This window comes from Chrysemys picta, chromosome 10 (genome assembly GCF_011386835.1).
Source record: "Chrysemys picta bellii isolate R12L10 chromosome 10, ASM1138683v2, whole genome shotgun sequence".
Lineage (NCBI taxonomy): Eukaryota > Metazoa > Chordata > Testudines > Emydidae > Chrysemys > Chrysemys picta.
The window spans coordinates 7,044,599-7,065,980 of record NC_088800.1 but is presented as its reverse complement, the minus strand read 5'-3'; the positions used below and the strand labels follow the sequence as shown (position 1 = coordinate 7,065,980).

The window sequence follows — 21,382 nt, the reverse complement described above, 5'->3', positions numbered from 1 at the left end:
AAAACACCCTTTGATTTTGATTGTCACTCGATGGAGCGAGGCATGGTACAATCACATGCTAAGTGACGATACCGGTCCCAAACAGCTTACAATCTAAGAATCATTTTCGACTATGGGAGTAAGGACTGCAGGATCAGTCCCAAGTGCCCAATATATAATACAGCTTTCTCCTTTCATATATTATACCGACTATATGATACTAACCCTGTTATCTACCTCCCTTTATATGGTGCTCTGCATCCACAGGTTGCAAAGTGCTCTATAAAGGAGATAAGTAGCATTCTCCCCATTCTACAGATGGGGAAATTAATGCACAGAAAGGGGAAATGACACGTCTAAGGCCACGCAGCAGAGCACACACCAGGATAGGACTAGATCCGAGGTCTCCGGAGCGCCAGCCAGTGTCCTATGTACTTGGTCACGCTCTCTGCCATAACGGATGGCAGCGTGGTATAAAACGATGAGCAGTAGTTTGGGGGTAGCTGTGTTACGCACAAGTGGCTGAGCTGTGAGAGAGTTATGGAGGGCGTCCAGAGGTGAAAGTAAACCGGTACGCCCCGGTACAGCGTACCGGCAAGAGCCGGTTTGCCGTACCAGGGCGGCCTGGCTTCCCCAAGGGGCAATTTAAAGGGCCTGGGGCTCCCAGCCACCAAAGCCCCACTGCTGGAGCCCTGGGGTAGGGCTGCGGGACTCTGGGGGCTATTTTAAAAGTCTGGGGCGCCCGCTGCTTCTACTGCCCCGGTCCTTTAAATAGCCGCGGGAGCCCCGCTGCTTCCCCAGGGCTCCCGCAGCTATTTAAAGGGCCGGGACGGTAGAAGCAAGGAGCTGCGGGCCCTTTAAATAGCCTCCAGAGCCCAGGGGTAGCGGGGGGGCTCCAGGGGCTATTTAAAGGGCTGGGGCTCCAGCTGCCTCTGCCGCCCCGGTCCTTTAAATAGCCGCGGGAGCCCCACCACGTCCCCAGGGCTCCCGCGGCTATTTACAGGGCCGGGGCGGTAGAAGCAGGGGAGCCCTGGGCTCTTTAAATAGCCCCCGGAGCCCCGGGCTGCTGCTGCTACCCGGGGGCGGGGGCACTTACCTTACAGGGTGGGCTGGGGCTGGCTCTGACTCCCTCAGCCCCGCCCCTTCTGCCCTAGGCCCCACCCCTTCTGGGGGTCAGAGCTGGCCCCAGCGTACCGGTAAGTCACTGGACTTACTTTCACCCCGAGGGCGTCTCAAAGGAACACCAGTAAACCCTTTGTATTACCTGCCCCACAGGTAATACGTAGGCTACCGAGCAGGAAAGCTGGTTGAGAGAGTTATCAACAATTTGATGGGGTGTGTGTTTTGTGTAACTCCACCTCCATAAAGCCAGAGGCCTTCGTACTGCAGGCCATGGAGAGGGAGGAGAAGAACTGTAGCTAACACATCTGAAAACGCCCCAGGAGAGCTTTTCTGAGCTCCAGGTTTGGGAGCTGAGCCACCTTCTCGCCAGGGATGGAAAGGTCCCATTTCCAGCCACAAGATGTCAGCCCCTCGACCTCTTACGAGTGCAGACTGTGTACTACCTCGCCTGCACCACACATGGTGAGAAAGTTGTGAGTGGCACAGGAGTGCTGCGGAGAGGCTGCCGTTCAGCCATTCAGCAGAGCGCTTAAGCACACGTTCAACTCTCCGCACCTGCTTAAGGGCTTGAGCCTGTGCTCTTTGAAGTCAATGTTCCGGCTCCCGTTCCCGTCAGCATTGCAGGATCACCCCTCAAGAGCTTTGCCGAATAGGGATGGGATGGAAGGCAAAACAGGTGTTTAAGTGCATTGCCCGATCACAGCCTTTACTTCCTTGCCCCTGTCCCATGGCGGGTCAGTATCTGCAGACTCCAGTGGCAAAGGAGCAGAGAAATTGGAGGGCGGCAGGGGAGGAAATTCCACATTTGAAGGAAGAAGGAGTAGATTGATTTAAAAAAAATAACCAGCTGGTGCCTGGTGGAGGGTTTGGAAGGGTAACAAGGCCTGGTGGAGCTAGATTGGTAGGCAGAGTTCAGGGGAGCAGTCAGACGTGCACGATGACCACAGTTATCACATGGAAAGCACGGCCACTCATCTGCCATATGTTTCTGTCTGTGCAATGTTGCATAAAGTAAATAAACATGAGAAAAGCCATCCCGTAATTTCTAGTTAATGCAAACGACTTTCTTCTGCCCCAAGCCTCCCCATGGCTTTGCACTCAGATTATATGGAGGGCCTGTGACTATGTCCTGGGACAACAAATGTCCAACTCAGAAATGCCATATGATGCTGTGCTTTTCCTGGCAGTACCTACGGTGCATTTTAAACTCGGCCTGGTTCAAGCTGGCTGGGGTTCGGAGGGCCCAGTGACATTATTTGGGCTGTGGTCAGTTGCAAGGTGTAATAAATTAGGACAGGTTTGGTTTTGACACCTGGCGTTAAGAGAAACTTTGGGCTAAATCTTTCTGTTGGTGGGGCCGCTGGAGGAAAGGAATCCTGGAGCCGGATTCTCAGCTGGCAGATGTTGCTACAGTGCCATTGACTGGTGGATTTATGCCAGTTTCCACTCAGCTAGTCAGTGTCAGAGGTGGGATTAGAATGTAGAAGTTGTTGGTCCCAGTCCTGTGCTCAGATCCCATCTCTGAGAAAATCCTAGGGGAATTGTGTTAGTGAAATCTAATCGGTGATCCTTTGAAAGTGTGCTGCAGGCTCAGCAAAAGTGAAATGAGTGTGTATAAATAGACCGTGTAATAGTTTGTACCACTCCACAGATGGGAACTCTGGGACTCACCCTGAGGGGAAGAATAGGTGTGGGGATGTTTTAATTTCATGAGCAGAACTAAACGGGCCCATGAACGGTTTCTCAAGGGAGAGTTTGTCCGTTTCCCTTTGCACGCGGATGCAAGAGCTACTTGCTACTGGTGTGAAGCTGAGTTGCAGAGACACGAACAAAACTGAGACTAAACAAACCTTGTTTCGCCTTTTACAGCACTGACTGTGAAGTTTCTAACCAAGAGGTTTATAAGTGAATATGATCCCAATTTGGGTAAGACATTTTCTTTGCAGTTATTTTTCCCTTGGTTGTCGTCTGCATGCCATTTCCTGGAACACTTGTGTGCCTGTCTTATTATTGCTGTGATTTAAAGCCAAGCAGTTAGTTTCTGCAGCTTTCTTTAGCCATCTGGTACCAAGCTGGCTTTCTACACTGGCAGATGAGAAAACATTCTTCCTTTATAAGTGGACAGTAATTCTTTCCTAGGTCTAGGTTTTCCATAAATATGGCATTTAAGGGGGGGCGGGGGAAGTACGGTACTTTGAAAACAACTAAACGCTTGGGAAATATAAAACACGAGAACTTAATTACACTGAAAAATGCTGATTGAAACCCACTTTTCTCATATGTAAATCTCATTTTCCAGGCACTTTACATCGGTGCTTCCGAATGTCATCGCTAAGGGGGTGTGCTGATGAAATTAGCCGCCTCTTTATTGGATTTCTAAGTGCTCGTGGAAATCATGGAAAACACCAACTTTTATTTTCTATCTCAAAAAAAAAAAAAAAAAAAAAGGATTCCTCCTTATTCTTTCCAACCATTGGTGCTTCACCATTCCTTGTTTGGCCGTGTACTGACTCCCGACTCTCTCGTTAGCCCTTTGGTGTCAGTTCTGAGTTCAGCAGTGGCCCTGAGGCAGGTTTGGCCGTGTACTGACTCCCGACTCTCTCGTTAGCCCTTTGGTGTCAGTTCTGAGTTCAGCAGTGGCTCTGAGGCAGGTTTGGGGGGGTAAATCTGCTTTCGACTCAGAGTGAACCAATGGGCTTGACTCTCCCATCATTGGCCCCTATGTAAATCAGGAGTCACTGGGGTTACGCTGAGGAGAGGGCAGGATCTGCCCCACTGGTTGTGGGTTAGTGACAGGCGCCATGGGTTGTCCTCGTTATGATTTTCAGTTGGTGTAAATGGGCATAGGTCCATTGGTGTCAGTGGAACTACGCTGATTGACACCAGTTCTGTTGTGTGTAGGTTATTATACTGCGCTCATCGCTATAGTGTGTGAGTGTCTTCCCGGGGGGGCATTCAGTACCGTAACGAACGTCAGTCACATGTTGTTTGTTCTCTCATCCTCTCACCAGTGAGAGAGATGTGGGCAGTGGAGTGTATTGTTTTGGTAGGGTGTTTTCTGTGTGTGTGTGTGCGCGTGTGCACATTGCTCTATATTGTGTCAGAGAGGGCAGGTCAAAGAAATGCTCTGCGCACTTGGAGCGGAAAATGGAGATGGCCCTTAGATCCCGGGGGAGTTCACTCCACAGTCTCAGACCAGCCCCTGGGAACGTCCTGTCTTCCTCACAGACAAGATTTACCCATATTGACGAGAGCTCCATTGTGCCAGAGGAGCCAATAGAATAGACTAGATCATGTGCTCCTTATTTGGTTAAGGAAAAAGGAATTATTCCTGTTCTCTACTTGTCATTTCACCATATGCAGCTCCTTTGCTACTGGTTCTCTCAACCCCAGGCACATTCCAGCTGGTATCTTGTTTTACGAGTCCCATAAATACACTCCTGTGTCGGACAGCCTGTCAAGGGAACAGGACCAGTCTGAGAGAGGCTAGATGACGGAAATCACAACTCTTGTCCCAGGAGGTTGACAAGAAAGGAAAACGGAATCTGTCATTACGGACAGCAGAGATAAGAAAAACAGCTTCCATAGTTCTGGAGGTAGCATTGGATGACTAGTCCGATTAATAACTCTATAGGACAAGATGATTTCAGAAATATTCCCTCTGCAGTCTTCCTCAGATAAACTTCCCAGTGAAAGCGGTGGGAATTTGGTTCTGAGCAAGGACTGTGGGATTTTGCCCAGCATTTGAGAGCCTTTTTTTCTTATTTATTAGAGCATAAGCTTTCGTGGACTACAGCCCACTTCTTCGGATGCATACAGAGTGGAATAAATATTGAGGAGATATATATACACACATACAGAGAGCATAAACAGGTGGGAGTTGTCTTACCAACTCTGAGAGGCCAATTAAATAAGAGAAAAAAAAACTTTTGAAGTGATCATCAAGATAGCCCAGTACAGACAGTTTGATAAGAAGTGTGAGAATACTTACAAGGGGAGATAGATTCAATGTTTGTAATGGCTCAGCCATTCCCAGTCCTTAATAAGGACTCCTATAGAGTCCTTATTATGCTCTAATAAATTTGTTAGTCTCTAAGGTGCCACAAGTACTCCTGTTCTTTTTGCGGATACAGACTAACACGGCTGCTACTCTGAAACCTTTTTTTCTTATACTCATGTTCATCAGCAGGGGCCGCCGGGGATATGTGCCCCCGTTTCAAGTGATCTTTCACAAAGGGGTAAATTTCCCCCTGCGTGGCAGGTCAGCACAAGGACTATGCACCGTTTAAGTCCCTACCTCCCACCCCAACCCTGAGGAAAGAATAAAGGGACTTCTGCCGGTGAGAACTCCTAGAGAATCCCGGTTCCTACATGGAATTCCTCCACCCAGGGGAGAATGGGTAGAAGTTGTCTTATTTTTGGTTCCTTCTAAATCTGCATCCAGATGTCTGTGAATCAGGTACAAAGGACAGCTGAAAAATACATAGCTGCCTGGAGTTCATTGTGGTGGCATGGAAAGGCTTATGTGCCAGTGTTCGGCAGGACTACACAGTGGCCAAGTCCTTATTCCTGCTGAACAGAGTTGTTCGAAAATTCATAAAAATTCATAACAAGGGAAAGACGGTTAGAGACACTAGCAAAGCAATGTAGTTATTGCCAGACTGGATCAGACCATCTAGTCTCTACCCTGTCTTTGAAAGTGGCAACCACCACTGGCTTCAGGGAAAGGTGTGTGTACTCTGCAGTAGACAGTGATGGGATAACCTCTCCATAGGGAAAGTTTCCTCCTGACCCCCATTAGTTAGAGTTGCCCTGAAGCATGAGGGTTTATACCCTTCACATCATTTTTCCTTTATTATCTGCTGTGTATGAATAATCTCCTGAAATCTGGATAGTGTATTCTATTTCCTCACCAGGCTGCTCATCCCCTATCACACGCATACACATTGGCTTGTTATTGTAGAGTGGATCCATTCATGAGTTTGGAGTTATTAATTGAGAATTTGTTTTATGCTCCTTGCCCTCTCTTCTATTAAGAATGAGATGAACTTTAGAAACCAATATAAGGAGGCGGGGAAGAATTAGAGCAAATTTTGCACCTGCCGAACTTCCACAAACAAACTTCACACAGAACTGCCACCCTACACGCCGCTCAACATTGCTCAAACAACACCAACACCTTCAATACGATCATGGGGCTTTGCCACCCTCCCAAACGCTATCTGTCTGTCAATGTACGATTGGCTGCTAGTCTCTTCTCGCACAATGGGCCCCCCTGTTCTCGATTGCCTTGGCACTCCTGGGATAAAACTGATGACGATTATCAATAATTCATAACGATTGACAATGTTCAAAAATGTTTCAGTTCCTGATCTGCCCCAGCCATGTTTAAGGACCTCATCCGCAGCTCACTGATGTCCAGGGAAAGGCGCAGGTTGAGTTCAATCAGCTTTTGAACACTCCCTAAGCACCTGAGTGTAAACCCAAAACAACTCATTCATTTTAATGAGCTACACAAAAATAGAGCAAAATTTGGCTTCAAAGAACCAGTCTAGAACAAACCTGATAGCATTGCAGATGGAAATGGACATTCTCTGTAACAAAACCAAGAGAGCAAATCTGGGGCCTGAACTATCATAATAAATTAGGAGTCACATCCGCTGACCTCTGAGCTGTCCTGTGGCTAGAGACTGTGCTCACGCAGAGCCCTCTTCACATGGGCAAAGGAGTTTGCATTGGAACAAGTGTGTGTGATCCAAAACCCGTCAAAGTTAATGGAAAGATTCCCATTGATTTCAAAGGGTTTAGGTCAGGCCTTAAGAGAGGCAGCATAATTGCTTAAAGAAACAAAACTTCCTAACATATTTATTTTCTTTTCCCTTAAGGCCTGTTCCAAAGCCAGGAGAAGTCAGTGGAGAGATTCCCAATGGCTTTTGGATGTGGCCTATAGTGTGTTTCAGTGTCTCAGCGGTGCACTGCTCCATCTGAAATGGCAAACTAGCAAGTTGGGGAACGTGTTAACTTTGGTAGGAAACTAATATCCCAGAAATGAGCAGCCGATGCAGAAGTCCAGAGATAACTATATTTTGCAGTTAAATGTTCTGGGCATTTTTTCCACTGAATCTCTGTTTGAGTAATTAACAACTATTTTTATGGGCCCAAATCCAGGACATTATAAAGAACCGCAAATCATTTCTTGTGGCCATTAGCCAAGAATGCACTAAAGACCTAATAACTCAGCAACTTGTATTCCTAAAAATCCTTTCCTCAGACCTTGTTCAGGAACTCACTTTCAAAGAAGGGAGAAGAGAGAGAAATCTCCCATATTTTAAAGCCTCTCAAAAAGATGACTGGAAATATGTAGTTGTAGCAATTGCTGAACTTTCATTATTTCACAAGTAATCTCTTCTTCCCCGTTTCTCAAGAAAGGGGCAGCCATTGCAGCATAAGTTAACAGACAAGAACACCATCATGCCTCCAGCTCCTGATTCTGCATAGCTCTGCTTTTCTTACCAGATCAAACCTTTTCTGAACATACCTGTGCGACGGCTGACCTATTCTCTCCCCTGTCAGAATAGGCACATGTGCATTTGAGCCATAGGTCCATTGTGAAATATACACCCTTGGTTTCCAGTTGAATTGGTGTTTTTTACCTTTACTGATGGCCAAGAAAGAAAATATATCGATGAGTTCTTGATTTGTGCTTTTTAGATTTTTGGAGAAAAATACTGAAGCTCTTGTCTATATTGTAATACTTAGCACTGGTAACCGTCACAAGGCTTTGGAGACACTGACCTGGATTCATTGCTGTGTTACTCCAGTTTCACACCAGTTTAATGCTACTGGAATCAATGAAGTTAGCAAAACTGGTATAAGGCAATGGCAAATCAGGCCTACTAGCTTTCCCACTCCTCCATGAGGTAGGCAAGTAAGCTTTGTAAAGAATCAGCTACTCTGTGTGTGTATGTGTGTACCGCTGCTCTGTACTGGATAGGATCAGAATTGCTTGACTGTGTGTCATATGCCCTCTATTGCTATCAGTTACAGGAGATTTTCCTATAGCTCAAGTGTGAGTGGCATCGGTGTTTGGAGGAGAAAGTCTTGCAATTTATTCCTGCTGTCAGCATGAATTTTCGAGAAGAGATGGCATACAGCATAGTGACATCTCTACTGTGGTGTTAGGTGGCCACAGATTTGTTAAGAAAATTATTGACCCATTTTCCAGATGGAGAAATGAAGGCAGAAAGGTTAGGTGACCAGGCTGCTGAGCAAGTGTCAGGAATTCCTGGTGTCTACACATGCACTCAGACTATTAGCCTGTAGTACTCCCTGGGTATGTCTACACACGGATAAAACCCGCCACTGGCCTGGCTCAGCTGACCTGGGCTCGGGCTCCAGGGCTGAAAAATTGCCATGTAGACATCTGGGATCGGGCTGGAGCCTGAGCTCTGGGTCCCTGCATCTACACGGCGATGTTTACTTCTCAGCCTGAGCCTCGCGAGCCCAGGTCAGCTGTCCCAGGCCAGCCATGGCCATGTTGCAGGCCTTTTGGCACTAGGGGTGGTGGGGCTGCTGCCGCCGTTTGGAGTAGTTTCCATCATATACACAGGGCTTACAATTTGGTTCAATGGCTCTCAGCACCCCCACTGTACAGATTGTTCTAGCACCCCTGTTTGTGTAGAAGTACCCTCTGTCTGTGCACATGTGAAGTCCTGTGACAGTTACTACCAAGTACCTCTGCCTAGGAATGTTATGGCTGCCGGCTAACAGACTTCTGAATAGAAGCCGTGTTAGTCTGTATCTAACTGATACAGACTTCTGAATGTTAGTTAGCAAGAGGAGCTAGAATGGGCGAACTCTCCTGGCTGATTCATTTAGAGGAGATCCTACAGTACTCGCTCTCCTCCCTTCTTTTAACAGACTGTTTCTTTTCTGCCCTTTCCTTGTGGCGTGTGCTGATATTTTGTTGCATGGAACAGTCTTGTCCTGGGCCATGAAACTTCCAGCCCTGGCAAACAGCAGCATGCAAACCTCTTTCCTTTGCTCTCATTTCTCAAAACCGAACTCATCAAGATAATTGAGATGTGAACTCGTAACCCAGGTGAAGTAAGATCAAAGTGCCTGCAGTGAACTGCAGCCCCCGTGCCAGAGATGTGTCATTCCTCTAATAAATGCACCAGAGAGGAAGTTCATCAGATGAATTTATAGCAGAATTCACTTACATAAACCCCTTGCTATTGCCAAGTAAGCAACACATTAATTCTGAAATGGGTTAAACTCTTTCCAGTTCCGGTCTGAACCATTTATGACAGGATTTATTTTGACGGCTGAAGTTTTAGCAGCAAAACATGACCTATGTGCTACTCTCCTACTGTAGACTTGTTTGTTAAACCAGGTTTAGCAGATATGTCGAAATGTTTATGTTTATGATTATGGGGAAACGATGGTTCTTACTCAACCTAAAAAGGAGATTCAACTTTTGGTTTAAGAGGGATGGCCACTTAGCAGAAGGATACAGCTGAAGCAGGAGGTTATTTTCACTTGACACAGTGCCCAGCCAAGCTCCCAGTGAAAGCAAGGGACTTTTTCAATTGACTTTGATAGAAGCTGGATCACGCTCCGAATGTGGAGGAGCTAGTGAGTTCTATTGTGGCCAAAAGAAAAAAGTAAAAACATACTAGTGGAATTCAGTGGAAAAAATGACCTTCAAATTGCCACTCAATGTGCAGTGGCAGTCAAGAAAGCGAACAGAATGTTGGGAATCCTTAAGAAAGGGATAGAGAATAAGACAGAAAATATCATATTGCCGCTATATAAATCCGTGGTACGCCCACACCGTGAATACTGTGTGCAGATGTGGTCGCCTCATCTCAAAAAAGATATACTGGAATTGGAAAAGGTTCAGAAAAGGGCAACAAAATGATTAGGGGTATGGTACGGCTTCCATATCAGGAGAGATTAATAAGACTGGGACTTTTCAGCTTGGGAAAGAGGCGACTAAGGGGGGATATGAGAGAGGTCTATAAAATCATGACCAGTGTGGAGAAAGTAAATAAGGAAGTGCTATTTACTCCTTCTCATAACTCAAGAACGAGGGGGTCACCAAATGAAATTAATAGGCAGCAGGTTTAAAATGAACAAAATGAAGTATTTCTTCACACAATGCACAGTCAACCTGTGGAACACTTTGCCAGAGGATGTTGTGAAGGCCAAGACTATTACAGGGTTCAAAAAAGAACTAGATAAGTTCATGGAGGATAGGTCCATCAATGACTATTAGCCAGCATGGACAGGGATGGAGTCCCTGGCCTCTGTTTGCCAGAAGCTGGGAATGGGAGACGGGATGAATCACTTGATTGTTACCTGTTCTGTTCCTTCCCTCTGGGGCACCTGGTATTGGCCACTGTTGGAAGACAGGCTACTGGGCTAGATGGACATTTGGTCTGACCCAGTATGGCCATTCTTATGAGAAGCCAACCATAGAATGCATGTATAGTATGGAATGGCCCATAGGTACTATGGTGGTAGGTAGGTAGGTAGAAAGTCCTTGTGAGCTCTGTGGATTTTGAAGTATAGCCTACATTAGATCTTAAGGCTTGTTCAGAGTAATAGGTGAGCTGAATGCACTGATACCTGATTTGCATATGCAAATGCAGGTTGGCCTAGGCTACATAGGTACGCATCCAATGTGACATGTGTTGGTTGTGGGTGCAAACACAGATGTGTGTGTGAAAATACAGCCTTTGTTTTACCTGGGAAAGGGGGCTCAGGACACTTGTGCGGCTGAAGTGGTGACTCAACGGAGAGCTTTGCGCAGATACAAAGGAGACTGAGGGATGCCAGCAGTGCTGGCCACCAAAGGCCTCATTGAGACAGGACTGTGGAGAGAGAAACTCACTGAAATTCCTTGGAGGCTGTTGTACCAATAATGGGCTGGATCTGTGGCTATCACCAAGGTGCTCACAGGAGAAGGCAGATGCCTCTGGGCTGCTCTAATTTTCACCAGCTCATGGGGCTGAAACCAGTCAGGGATTGGCACAAGGTGGGGACATCCAGATATGTCCTCTTTCCTCTGGTCACAGCCCACATGACAGCAGCAGGGAGGACGTGTTGAAGGCATGTGTCTATGATTGGCTTTGAGCCACCAAAGGGTCCATTTTGAACTGGGATGACCCTTGTGGGACCAGGTTCTACAGCCAGCATCCACCCACGGTAAGGCACAAAGTGTCCGTATGTGCCGGAGGATCTGGCCCAGTGTTCTTTACAGGGAAACTAGTGTCAGTAACATCTGTGCGCCAAAACCATCCCTGGAGTAACTGCCATTGCCTTCATTGGCATTACAGCTGGGTGACTTTGCTCTTGTGACCAGATCAGTCCGATCAGCACTTTATAAATACCAACAAGCAATTAGAGTTGATCGTTTCCCAAGAATCTAGGAAAATGGGGGATGTTTCCATCTCCAATCAGACAACTGTCCAAATAGCTCTGTTTTCCAGACTCACTTCTGCCATAAGCCCCGTCAGAAACTAGCCAGTCAACCAGCTTCAGGGGCCGATGGGAATAATTGGCCCTTCTTTTGTCTCTTTGTAATAATAAACACATGGCAAATGTATCTCGAGGTAACAACTGTATTGATTTCATTGTGTCTCTCTGCTGCATCCTTCATGTGCCACCTGTCTTGGAGGATACGGTCTTTGGGCCTGGGACAATGTCCTTCTACACGTTTGTACAGAACCTAGCACAGTGGGCCTTCGGGTCTGAATAGGGCCTCTAGGCACTACTGTAATGCAGATATGAAATAATAGCAAGGCGTACAGGCATAACCGTGGTCTAGTCAAATTATATGGCTAAGCTCAACACTGATGCTTCTTAGTAGAGCTTAAAATGATGGAAAGCGTGGGAGGTGTGCTAAGCAGTGAGGAATAATGGCTTGGTTTTGCCTTTCCGATTCACCCACTGCTAGCAAACCTAGTGGCTAGAGCCTTGTGATCAGTGCTGTTCTTCAGGGGCCAGAACGAGGGACTAGGTGCTGACTTTTATTTTCCCCCAGGGGTGCTCCACCCCGACTCTGTCCTGAGGCCCCACCCCCACTCCGCCCCTCCCCCAAAGCCCCGCCCTTGCTCCGCCTCTTCCTGCCCCTGCTCCAACCCCTCCCCCGAGGCCCTCCCCCAACTGCTACTCGCTGCTCTCCGCCCTCCCCCAAGCACCTTCCCCAGCCGCCAAACAGCTGATCGGTGGTGCCGCCGAACAGCTGTGGCTGGCGAGTGCTGAGCACCCACTATTGGTTTTCCGTGGGTGCTTGAGCCCCGGAGCACCCACAGAGTCGGTGCCTATGTCTCCACTTCCATTGAGTGGCAGATGTAAATACCCGAGGCTCAGCCTTCATGGAGAGTGTAGCCCAGAATGTGAAAGGCTGTCGTCCCACCAGCTCCCCGCTCACAAGAGCTCATCTCTATTGCAGAGGACACCTACACATCAGAAGAAACTGTGGACCAGCAGCCAGTGCTGATGAAAGTGATGGACACAGCTGACCAGGTAATGGCCAAGGGCTTCTCCAGGGGATCGAAGGAGGAATTCTCTGTGCCTCTAGAAAAGATGGCAGGTTCCTGCTCCCTGTGGAGCATGCAGCAGGGTTCTCAATAGAACGGGGCAGTGACTGTGAAATGAAGGGGGAAACGGGCTCTGCATGGTTTGCTGTGAAGTGTCCCATTTCACCAGGGATGAACTATGCCCCTGTGCAGAGGCCAGAACAAGGCATATGTCCAGAGCGCCTCAGTGCGTAGGCCCAGTTCTGGCCTGCTGCACAGGGGCCAATTTCATCCAGAATGTCGACCTCGGCATTAGAGAGAAAAGGAGCAAGCTGGGAGGTCGGAGCTCCAGGTAGCTGACTACGCGAATCAGGTATTTGTACCCAAGCTAATCGAGGGTAGGGTTTTATCCTGCTGCCTGTCACCGTGGTATCTGAGCGCCTTCCACATACAATTGAGTGTGATAGCAAGGTCCCTAGTGATTTCATTAAGTCTCTGGTTCTTCTTCCCAGCTGGGGTGAAAACTCTGCTTGGGGTAGAGGGTTGGTATCTGTTGCCTAGGAGAGCATTGTAAGTAACAACGGTGAGATAGCTAAAGGAACCCAGTGCAAGAGGAGCTGGACACCCAACTTTCTGAGGCTCCTTGGAAAAACCTCCAGCCTCAAAGGGCCGTAATACCACTGGGGCTGCTTGTCCCATCGAGAGCTGACAGAGCTTTGGCCCAGGTGCTGAACTCCATTCCACAGAGTTCCCCCATTGAAGTGACCCGTCCCCAAGCTCCCGCTGCCCCCAGGGCAGGCTGTGCTGTTGTTCGTTACAAGTCCAGGCAAGCTGCTTCACTTGTACGATACGTCAGCGATGTCTCTGCAGCGTGACCCAGACAGGGACTCACTTGTGTGTATATATTTTATTGTTTGTAGCTCATGGAGTAACTCCAGATTCTATGTGTAACCGAGACCAGCTGGCGTGTCTGGGTACAGGTGACACGCAAGTGGGGCAGGGGCTCTGATCTCAGCCTCCTTCCTGCTGCTGGCGTCGCCAGGGAAAGGGGGCCTGGCGAGAGTGACCCACCAGTGCCCACTGGAGTCAATGGAAAGATTTCCACTGCCTTCCACTGGGCTTTGGACAGGCCCCCTGGAGTTTGCCAGTCCATCCCAGAAGGCCTTCCCACTGGCTCTCCCTGCCACAAACAGAATTTCTTTGTTACAAAGAAAACCCACCGATTAAACGAATCAATGCAAAAGGCCGCCTGAAAGGCTAGTCTTCCTGGAAGCCTGCCTGAGCGAAAACCTGACGCCGCCACTGTGTGCTTTTGATTGCTCTGATTCGGGGCAGCGTGAGCTGTTTAATATCATTGATTCGTTGCACAAGGAACTTTTTCATGCCAAGCCAAGTCCGCTCTCAAATGGCCTTTTGAAATAGACTTAGTTTTGAAACAATGTACAAAGCCCGAGAGCCCCCAGACGGGCTCTGATAGTGGCACCGGGGGCCTATGATAATGCTGTCCTGTGTTACTGTGCTAGGACGTACCGGTGAACTGCGAACGCTATCTCAACTGGGCCAATGCCTTCATGGTCGTCTACAGCATTGACAACAAAAGGAGCTTTGAAGGTTGCCAGCAGTACCTGGATACCATTTCCCTCCACACAAAAGGCATTCAGCACGATTATCCCATCCTCCTGCTGGGAAATAAGCTAGATTTGGAGCAATACAGGTAACAATCTTGGATCTGTGCCATGCAGAGGGGTAACGTTGCTTAGCCCAGACGGTCCCGTGGAGATGTGGTCTGGGCTGACTTTAGCCTTTCATTTAGTTCAAGTTGCCCCATTGTCCTCTCTTCATGCACAGAAGGGCAGTGACAGCAAGCTGCCCTGACAACGTACCTCAGCTTGGCTCCGGCCAGGCCTGCATATCTCTGCTGAGAAAAGGGGACAAGTTAGGGCCGATGGTCGTGGTGATTCTGTGACGTGAACACCTGTTCACCGAGCTCTGGACTGAGACCGTGAGATTATATTACACCAAGGCCGCGGCATGTTTCTCCTGAACTCGCTTTTGGGTTGAAAACTGCAGCGAGGAGAATATGTTTGGCTGAATCCCAGGGATCAGATGCTGCCGTCCTCACTCATTAATTGGCTGGGTCTCGCCGAAGGGCTGGAGGAGGGGATCTGATGTTAGTGTTTGGAAGAGGCTCTGAAAGCGTGAACGCTTTACGGGGGCTACATGTGAGATTGTCATTTCTGAGGATTTTCTCTGCAGAGAAAAGGGGACATTTAGCTGCATAGTTGACGCTGGATTGGCAGCCAGGCAGGTAGATGTATGTTTATTCTGTTAAGGTGAATTGAAGGGAACACATATCACTGTCATCCCCTGAAGAACTTGCAGATGTGTGTGTTCGGGGGAAGAGGGGGGCAGCTGGTCAGCTGTTGGGGCTTAACTTCTATGAGCTTCAGAATGTGCATCCTGCTAGCTACTCCCTAAAATGGCCGACGGGTTCGTTGTTTTACAGTAGAGACCTTCTTAAATGGCAGATCTGTTTTACAAATGAAGTGGAGCCATTAAGCTGCACAATCCAATTCTGAATCTTCTGTTCATTTTCCCATAGTCCTTGATTGCTGGCTGTGGATGTGGTGTGAGGACATCCCTTGCTCTGTGTGACCTTGCCTCCTGTTCTGAACATTCTCCCCCCTCCCTCTTCAGGGCCGACAAGAGAGGGGGGAAGCTGGTACAAATTACTGGGGCCCGGCTTCGTCGGCCCTATTTAGCCAGTCTGCCCTTTCTGGGGGGCCTGAAATTTTTTTTTCACCAGGGCCCGACCCGCTCTCGGCGGCCCTGTCCCTCTTCTCTGCCCAGCGTCCGCACTGGCTGGAAGGTGATTTGCTTATTTTGAGGTTGCTGCTATTTTTAGCTGTTTTTTTTAGGCTGCATTGTAACAATGCATTTGAACCGGCTCCAGCTCCTTGTGTTACATTGTCTGACTCCCCTGCCTCCTTTTCTCAGAGCTCTTTATCCTGTAGTTCTCTCGGCGGGGGCTAAATGCTTTTGATGTGTTTGCCTGGCCTCGCATGCTACTCTGGGCCCATACTTTAAAGAATACCTCCCCACCTCTTGCTCATACCAGAGTCACGTGATTAGAAATTCTGGTGGTGCCAGTGTCTATTCCGACCACAGGGACCCATTGCACACAGAGGGAGGGGGTTCACATTTTTCCTGTTGAACTGATTAAAGCTGGAAGGAACTGCAGGGTGTCCCCTGTGCCAGCCTCCCCCCTCCTTGTAAAGCTGAGAACAATAACCTACAAGTAAATCCAACCTGTCACTGGAGACCTCGCTCTGTTTGCCAAGGTAAGCAGCGATCATAGCTGGAGCTTGCAAAGCTCCCTACCAGCCTTTGTTTGAAACCCAAATAAGCCCCTGTCACCGATCCAGTTGAACACCTCCTGGGTACCCACCAGACTGCACCCACTTCTCCGAGCCCCCAGGCACTGTCCCTGTCTTGGGGTCCCTAGGCACCCTCTTGGGGTGCAGATCCTCTATCAAGCACCTGAGAGCTTAGCCCCCCGCAGTCTGACAACCTAGACACTGGGACAAATGCTGACCCCTCAGGCTTCTCCACAGTTTAAGCACAGCCTGTCGCAAAAGCCCAGCTGTATGGTGTTCTGGGTCCACAGGGTAACTCTGCAAGGGCACAGGGTGGGTGGAACACACACACACACACACACACACACACACACACCCCTATACACAAATAAACCCTACATGCATTTCCCTCCCTCAGTTTCCGGAACACTCCAGAGCATTCTTCAGGCTGGGGGGGGGGTTCAGGGTCCTTCTCCTACAGCGCCTGGGTTGCATTCCCAACCCTGGAGCCCTCTCGCTCTCCCCAGGTCACTTGCTTTGGTCCTGCAGTTAACTGGGCCCTCTCTGCTCCGAGAGCACGCCCGTCTCTTCCCCTCTCCTGCCCCCAAAGTCCTGTGTGGGTTTTAAGAGTCTCCCCTCTGGAACCCCTCAGGCCCTGTGGTTTTTAAAAGCATCAGCACTGGTGTTCCTTTGTCCTGCCTTTGGGGATCCTACCCAGCAGGTCCAACTTTGTCTCAACATCTTGCCTCTCTGATCCATAACTGCCAGCTGTCTCCCCATCTGCTTGGATGCTTCTCTTCCCCCCATTTCCTCCATCTGCTCCCTGAGTCTCAACAGGTTCCCCTTGTTCTCACCCCTGCTGTCACCGATGTGACAACACCCCTGCAAGGATGAGCCCAGGCTCTCTGGATCTGAAAGCCGCTGCTTGAGTTAACGGTCCAGAGCTGTGAGTTTGGTGGCAGCTGCATAAACCTCTGTACGTGCCCTACCCGCAGTATGGGGGGTGGGGACACAGAGATCACGAGTTACACCAGTATCTAGGGTGACCAGATGTCCCGATTTTATAGGGACAGTCCCGATATTTGGGGCTTTGTCTTATATAAGCGCCTATAACCCCCCACCCCCGTCCCGATTTTTCACACTTGCTGTCTGGTCACCCTACAAGTATCCCACAGACTCCACTGCAGGGTCTAAGTTGGTCGCTCTGTGCAGGCTGTCCTTGTCTCACAAAGGGTCTGGCTGCCCCATCCACGGGCAGGGAAGATGGCATGGGCGTTCAGCTAATTCACCCAGGGGCTCATCTACCCATTGTCCTTTAGAGAAAGCCACTCACCTGCTATCCCGGCAGCAACATCCACTGGAGAGAGGGAGCTCTGGGGCAGTGGTGTATTAACCTATCAGGGGCTGGAGGAGCCAAGGCCATGGGCAACAGTAAATGAGGGCAGATCCAGCAATCAAAAGAGAGAGGGTGATATTCTCAAATGGAGTTTCCATCTGTGTTTTGATTCCCCTTGGCTGAGCGTTTCTCTGTGGTCCATGGACTGTGGTCATGTATGCTTAGGGGCAGATCTTCTGGCAATATAGGCATACAAATGAGTGTGCAAGACATGCCTACAAGTGTGCACCCAGTGCTTAATTTGTGCGAGGACTCAGCGGTTCGGTGCCCCGGCAGCTCCGGGCTCGGCGGTTCGGTGCCCCGGCAGCTCCGGGCTCGGCGGTTCGGTGCCCCAGCGGCTCTGGGTTTACCATGTCAGTTATGAAAGTAAAAATATTGCTTGAGCCTCGGCACCAATTTCATTGCAAATTAAGCACTATGTGCACCTAATTTATGTAAATAACTAGTTCAAGCTGCATGTGCAAACTGAGTAACTGCCCCCCCACATGCAGCCGATGAGATAATTGCTTATGCAGTTACCCAATTTTCATGAAAATTTGTGGTGACTGTATGCGCAAACAGGCATGTCTGTGAGCCTGGCCCTGGCCGTGGGCTGTTCGTTGAGGGCCATATTTTGCTTTCCATACTCTGGCTGAGTATTCTCTCACTACAAGTAGCCCCATTGATTTCACTGGGGCTGCCCCCAGGGTCAAATCCTATCAATGTGAGGAATGGTAGCAGAACGTGGCCCCTGAATGGTGGCTGCGCACAGTCTCAGCTCCAAGGGGAACTGGTATGGTTGATCACAACAGAAGTGCCACAGCCCTGGGGCAGGGAGTGAGAAGAGGCCACTGGATGGAGGTTTAGGATGGTTACTGTAGGATATAGCACCATCTTGCCAGGAACGGCAGTGTAACAGCCCTCTGTCCCGGCCCCAGGCGCTAACTGACACCAGCTGCAGTAGCAGCTTGTTGTCTGGCCAGCAGAGGTTTGTATCCCAGCGTGACCCCGGCTCATCCAAAGGTCACCTTGTCTGGGCGGCATTCTCTAGAAAAGGCCCCCAGAGTGGGAGGATTGAAGAGGGCATGTTGACACATTCCCCATGCATTTCGGCCGTGCCCAAGTTCCTGGAACCGCAGGGGACATGGCAAAGGTTCTAGTTACTCTCTTGCAGTGGCTTTATTTGCTCCAGAGTGCCTGAGTCACCCTGCTCCCTGCAGAGTCTCACCTGGTTCCCCTCAAGGCTACAGCTTCTGGGCCAGTTTCACCTCCCTCCCAGGTCAATACCATCAGCTTGTTTGCTCCCTGCTGTTTTGTGCCAGGTGCAACGTCTGATGTAACATCAGTAGCTCGATGGATTTCACGGCGCTCCTTTTTCCTTCCGGCTATGAGTACGGATGAGCCTGACCTAAGCAGTCCAGGCCTGCCTCTCCCTAAGTCTCCAGGGGTTTGAGAGAGCAGGTCAAAGTCTGGCTCTTGGTCAGGACAGCCGGGGCTTTGGTATTCAAGGCATGGGCCAGGCTCATTACTAGCTACGATCTTCCCAGCAATCGAGGTTGCTGGGGCAGACAACAATCTCCTCAGGCTTGGGATCCAGCCAGCCCCAAGCCCCGGGGTGTGGCTCCCCTAAGGTACCCTCCCCAATCATGGCCCTTCCCCTGAGCATCTGTGTGAGGAGGAGGAGAAGCTGAGATGGCCTTAGCCCTCCATTCCTCAGGGGCCAGGCAGCTGGACACCTGTTGTGGGTTTTTTTAAGAAGAGTTCAGGTAATCACTAGGGTTTCCCCTCTGGTTTTTCCCTCCCAGTTACACACAGAGTCTAGTGATTTTCTGGAAAGTGAGTTTGGGTTGGAAGGCAATGACTGATTGATCGATTGTCCAGGGGTAAGGAACAAGGTCACAGTTGATTGCCCCCATGGCAGTGGGTTTGGTAGCTTTAGCATAAAGATACAATCACGGCACAGTCAGGGTCCTGTTCTGGCCACGTCAAAATATATGGAGCTCTGATTTCATCCTCCTAGCTTCAGTCATGACCAAGTATTTCAGCGTGTCTAGCCCCCTTTGCCTGCTAATTGATTCCAGCAGCCATGGCACCTGCGAGCCAGTCTCCCTGTGCCGAAGAATTGTAGAGCACGTGGGTTTCTATCATATGATGCAGTAACACAGGCCAAAATGCCAAACTAGCAAGCAAGCCTTTATTTCACCACGACAACCCGCACGGCAGAAGGGAGAGACGTATTCTGTGCCTGAGCCGCAGAACAGCGTGACTCTACATATGTGGTTCAAGGCTGAGGTCTCAGACTTTTGCATTTCCTGACATTTTCACGTTCAAATTTGCAAACTTGATCTCATGTTAATGTAGACGTTTGGCATTTAAAGTCTGTAGCGCTTGATCTGCTATTGGAAGCCAATGGAAACTTTGCCCTTCACTTTGGTGGGTTTTGGATTGGGTCCATAGTGAGTTCCTAATGAGTAATTTCATGACACTTTAATCATAGAATCATAGGACTGGAAGGGACCTCGAGAGGTCATCTAGTCCAGTCGCCTGTACTCAAGGCAGGACTAAGTATTAACTAGACCATCCCTGACAGGTGTTTGTCTAACCTGCTCTGAAAAATCTCCAATGATGGAGATTCCACAACCTCCCTAGGTAATTTATTCCAGTGCTTAACCACCCAGACAGTTAGGAAGTTTTCCCTAATGTCCAATCTAAACCGCCCTTGCTGCAAGTTAAGCCCATTGCTTCTTGTCCTATCCTCAGAGGTTAAGGAGAACAATTTTTCTCCCTACTCCTTGTAAAACCTTTTATGTACTGAAAACTGTTATCATGTCCCACCTCAGTCTTCTCTTCTCCAGTCTAAACAAACTAAATTTTTTTTCAGTCTTCCCTCATAGGTCATATTTTCTAGACCTTTAATCATTTTTGTTGCTCTTCTCTGGACTTTCTCCAATTTGTCCACATCTTTCCTGAAATGTGGGGCCCAGAACTGGACAAAATACTCCAGTTGAGGCCTAATCAGCACGGAGTAGAGCGGAAGAATTACTTCTCATGTCTTGCTTACAACACTCCTGCTAATACATTAGGGTTACCATATTTCAACAATCAAAAAAGAGGACAGGAGGAGCCCCGCCCCCGTCCTGCCCTAGCCCCGCCCCTGCCCCTTCCACTCCCTCCCACTTCCCGCCCCCCTCAGAACTCCCAACCCTCTCCCGTTCCTTGTCTCCTGACTGCCCCCTCCTGGGACCCCTGCCCCTAACTGCCCCCCAGGACTCCACCCCCTACCTAAGCCTCCCTGCTCCTTGTCCCCTGATTGCCCCCTCCTGAGACCCTCCCCCCATCCTAACTGGCCCCCTAGGACCTTACCCCGTACCTGTCCCCTGACTGCCCCAACCCTTATCCACACCCCCACCTCCAGACAGACCCCCGGGATTCCCACGCCTCATCCAACCATTCCCCACCCCCTGATAGCCCCCCCCAGAACTCCCGACCCATCTAAACCCCTCTGCTCCGATCTCTCTCCCCACCCCTGCCCCATGACAGCCCCCCCCAGAACCCCCAACCCTCCCCACTCCTTGTCCCCTTACTACCCCTCCTGGGACCCCTGCTCCTAACTGCCCTCCAGAACCCCACCCCCTACCTAAGTCTCCCTGTTCCTTGTCTCCTGACTGCCCCCTCCTGAGACCCTACCCCCTACTTGTACCCTGACTTCCCAAAACCTTATCCACACCCCCACCCCCAGACAGCCCCCCCAAACTCCTGACCCATCCAACCCTCTCCCTGTCTCTTGACTGCTCCCTCCAGAGCCCCCCTGCCCCTTCTCTGACCCCCTGGCCCCCTTACTGTGCCGCTCAGAACAGCGTGTCAGGCTCTGCGCAGAGCCGGACACACTGCCACACTCCCCAGCAGAGCGCATAGCCCAGTCCCCGCCCTCGCAGAGTGCTGTGCAGCGGCGCGCTGGGCAGCGGGGGCGGGGAGTAGGGGGAGGAGCTCCAGACTGCTGGAGGCCCATTGCGAACGTCCGG

The 21,382-nt window shown here is 49.7% G+C and overlaps 1 protein-coding gene across 5 annotated transcripts in view; it reads left to right on the top strand.

The window, feature by feature from the left end:
• Window positions 1-21,382, top strand: part of RASL12 (RAS like family 12) — a 56,763-nt gene that overhangs the window by 29,987 nt on the left and 5,394 nt on the right. For 3 of the 5 annotated variants that reach the window (XM_008165487.3, XM_005294803.5, XM_008165486.4), the window contains exons 3-5: window positions 2,971-3,027; window positions 12,563-12,636; window positions 14,153-14,343. In XM_008165487.3, coding sequence (XP_008163709.1) covers window positions 2,971-3,027; window positions 12,563-12,636; window positions 14,153-14,343 — 322 coding nt within the window. The remainder of the gene's footprint in view (window positions 1-2,970; window positions 3,028-12,562; window positions 12,637-14,152; window positions 14,344-21,382) is intronic. The other 2 variants (XM_005294804.5, XM_065559203.1) reach the window with 1 other exon arrangement.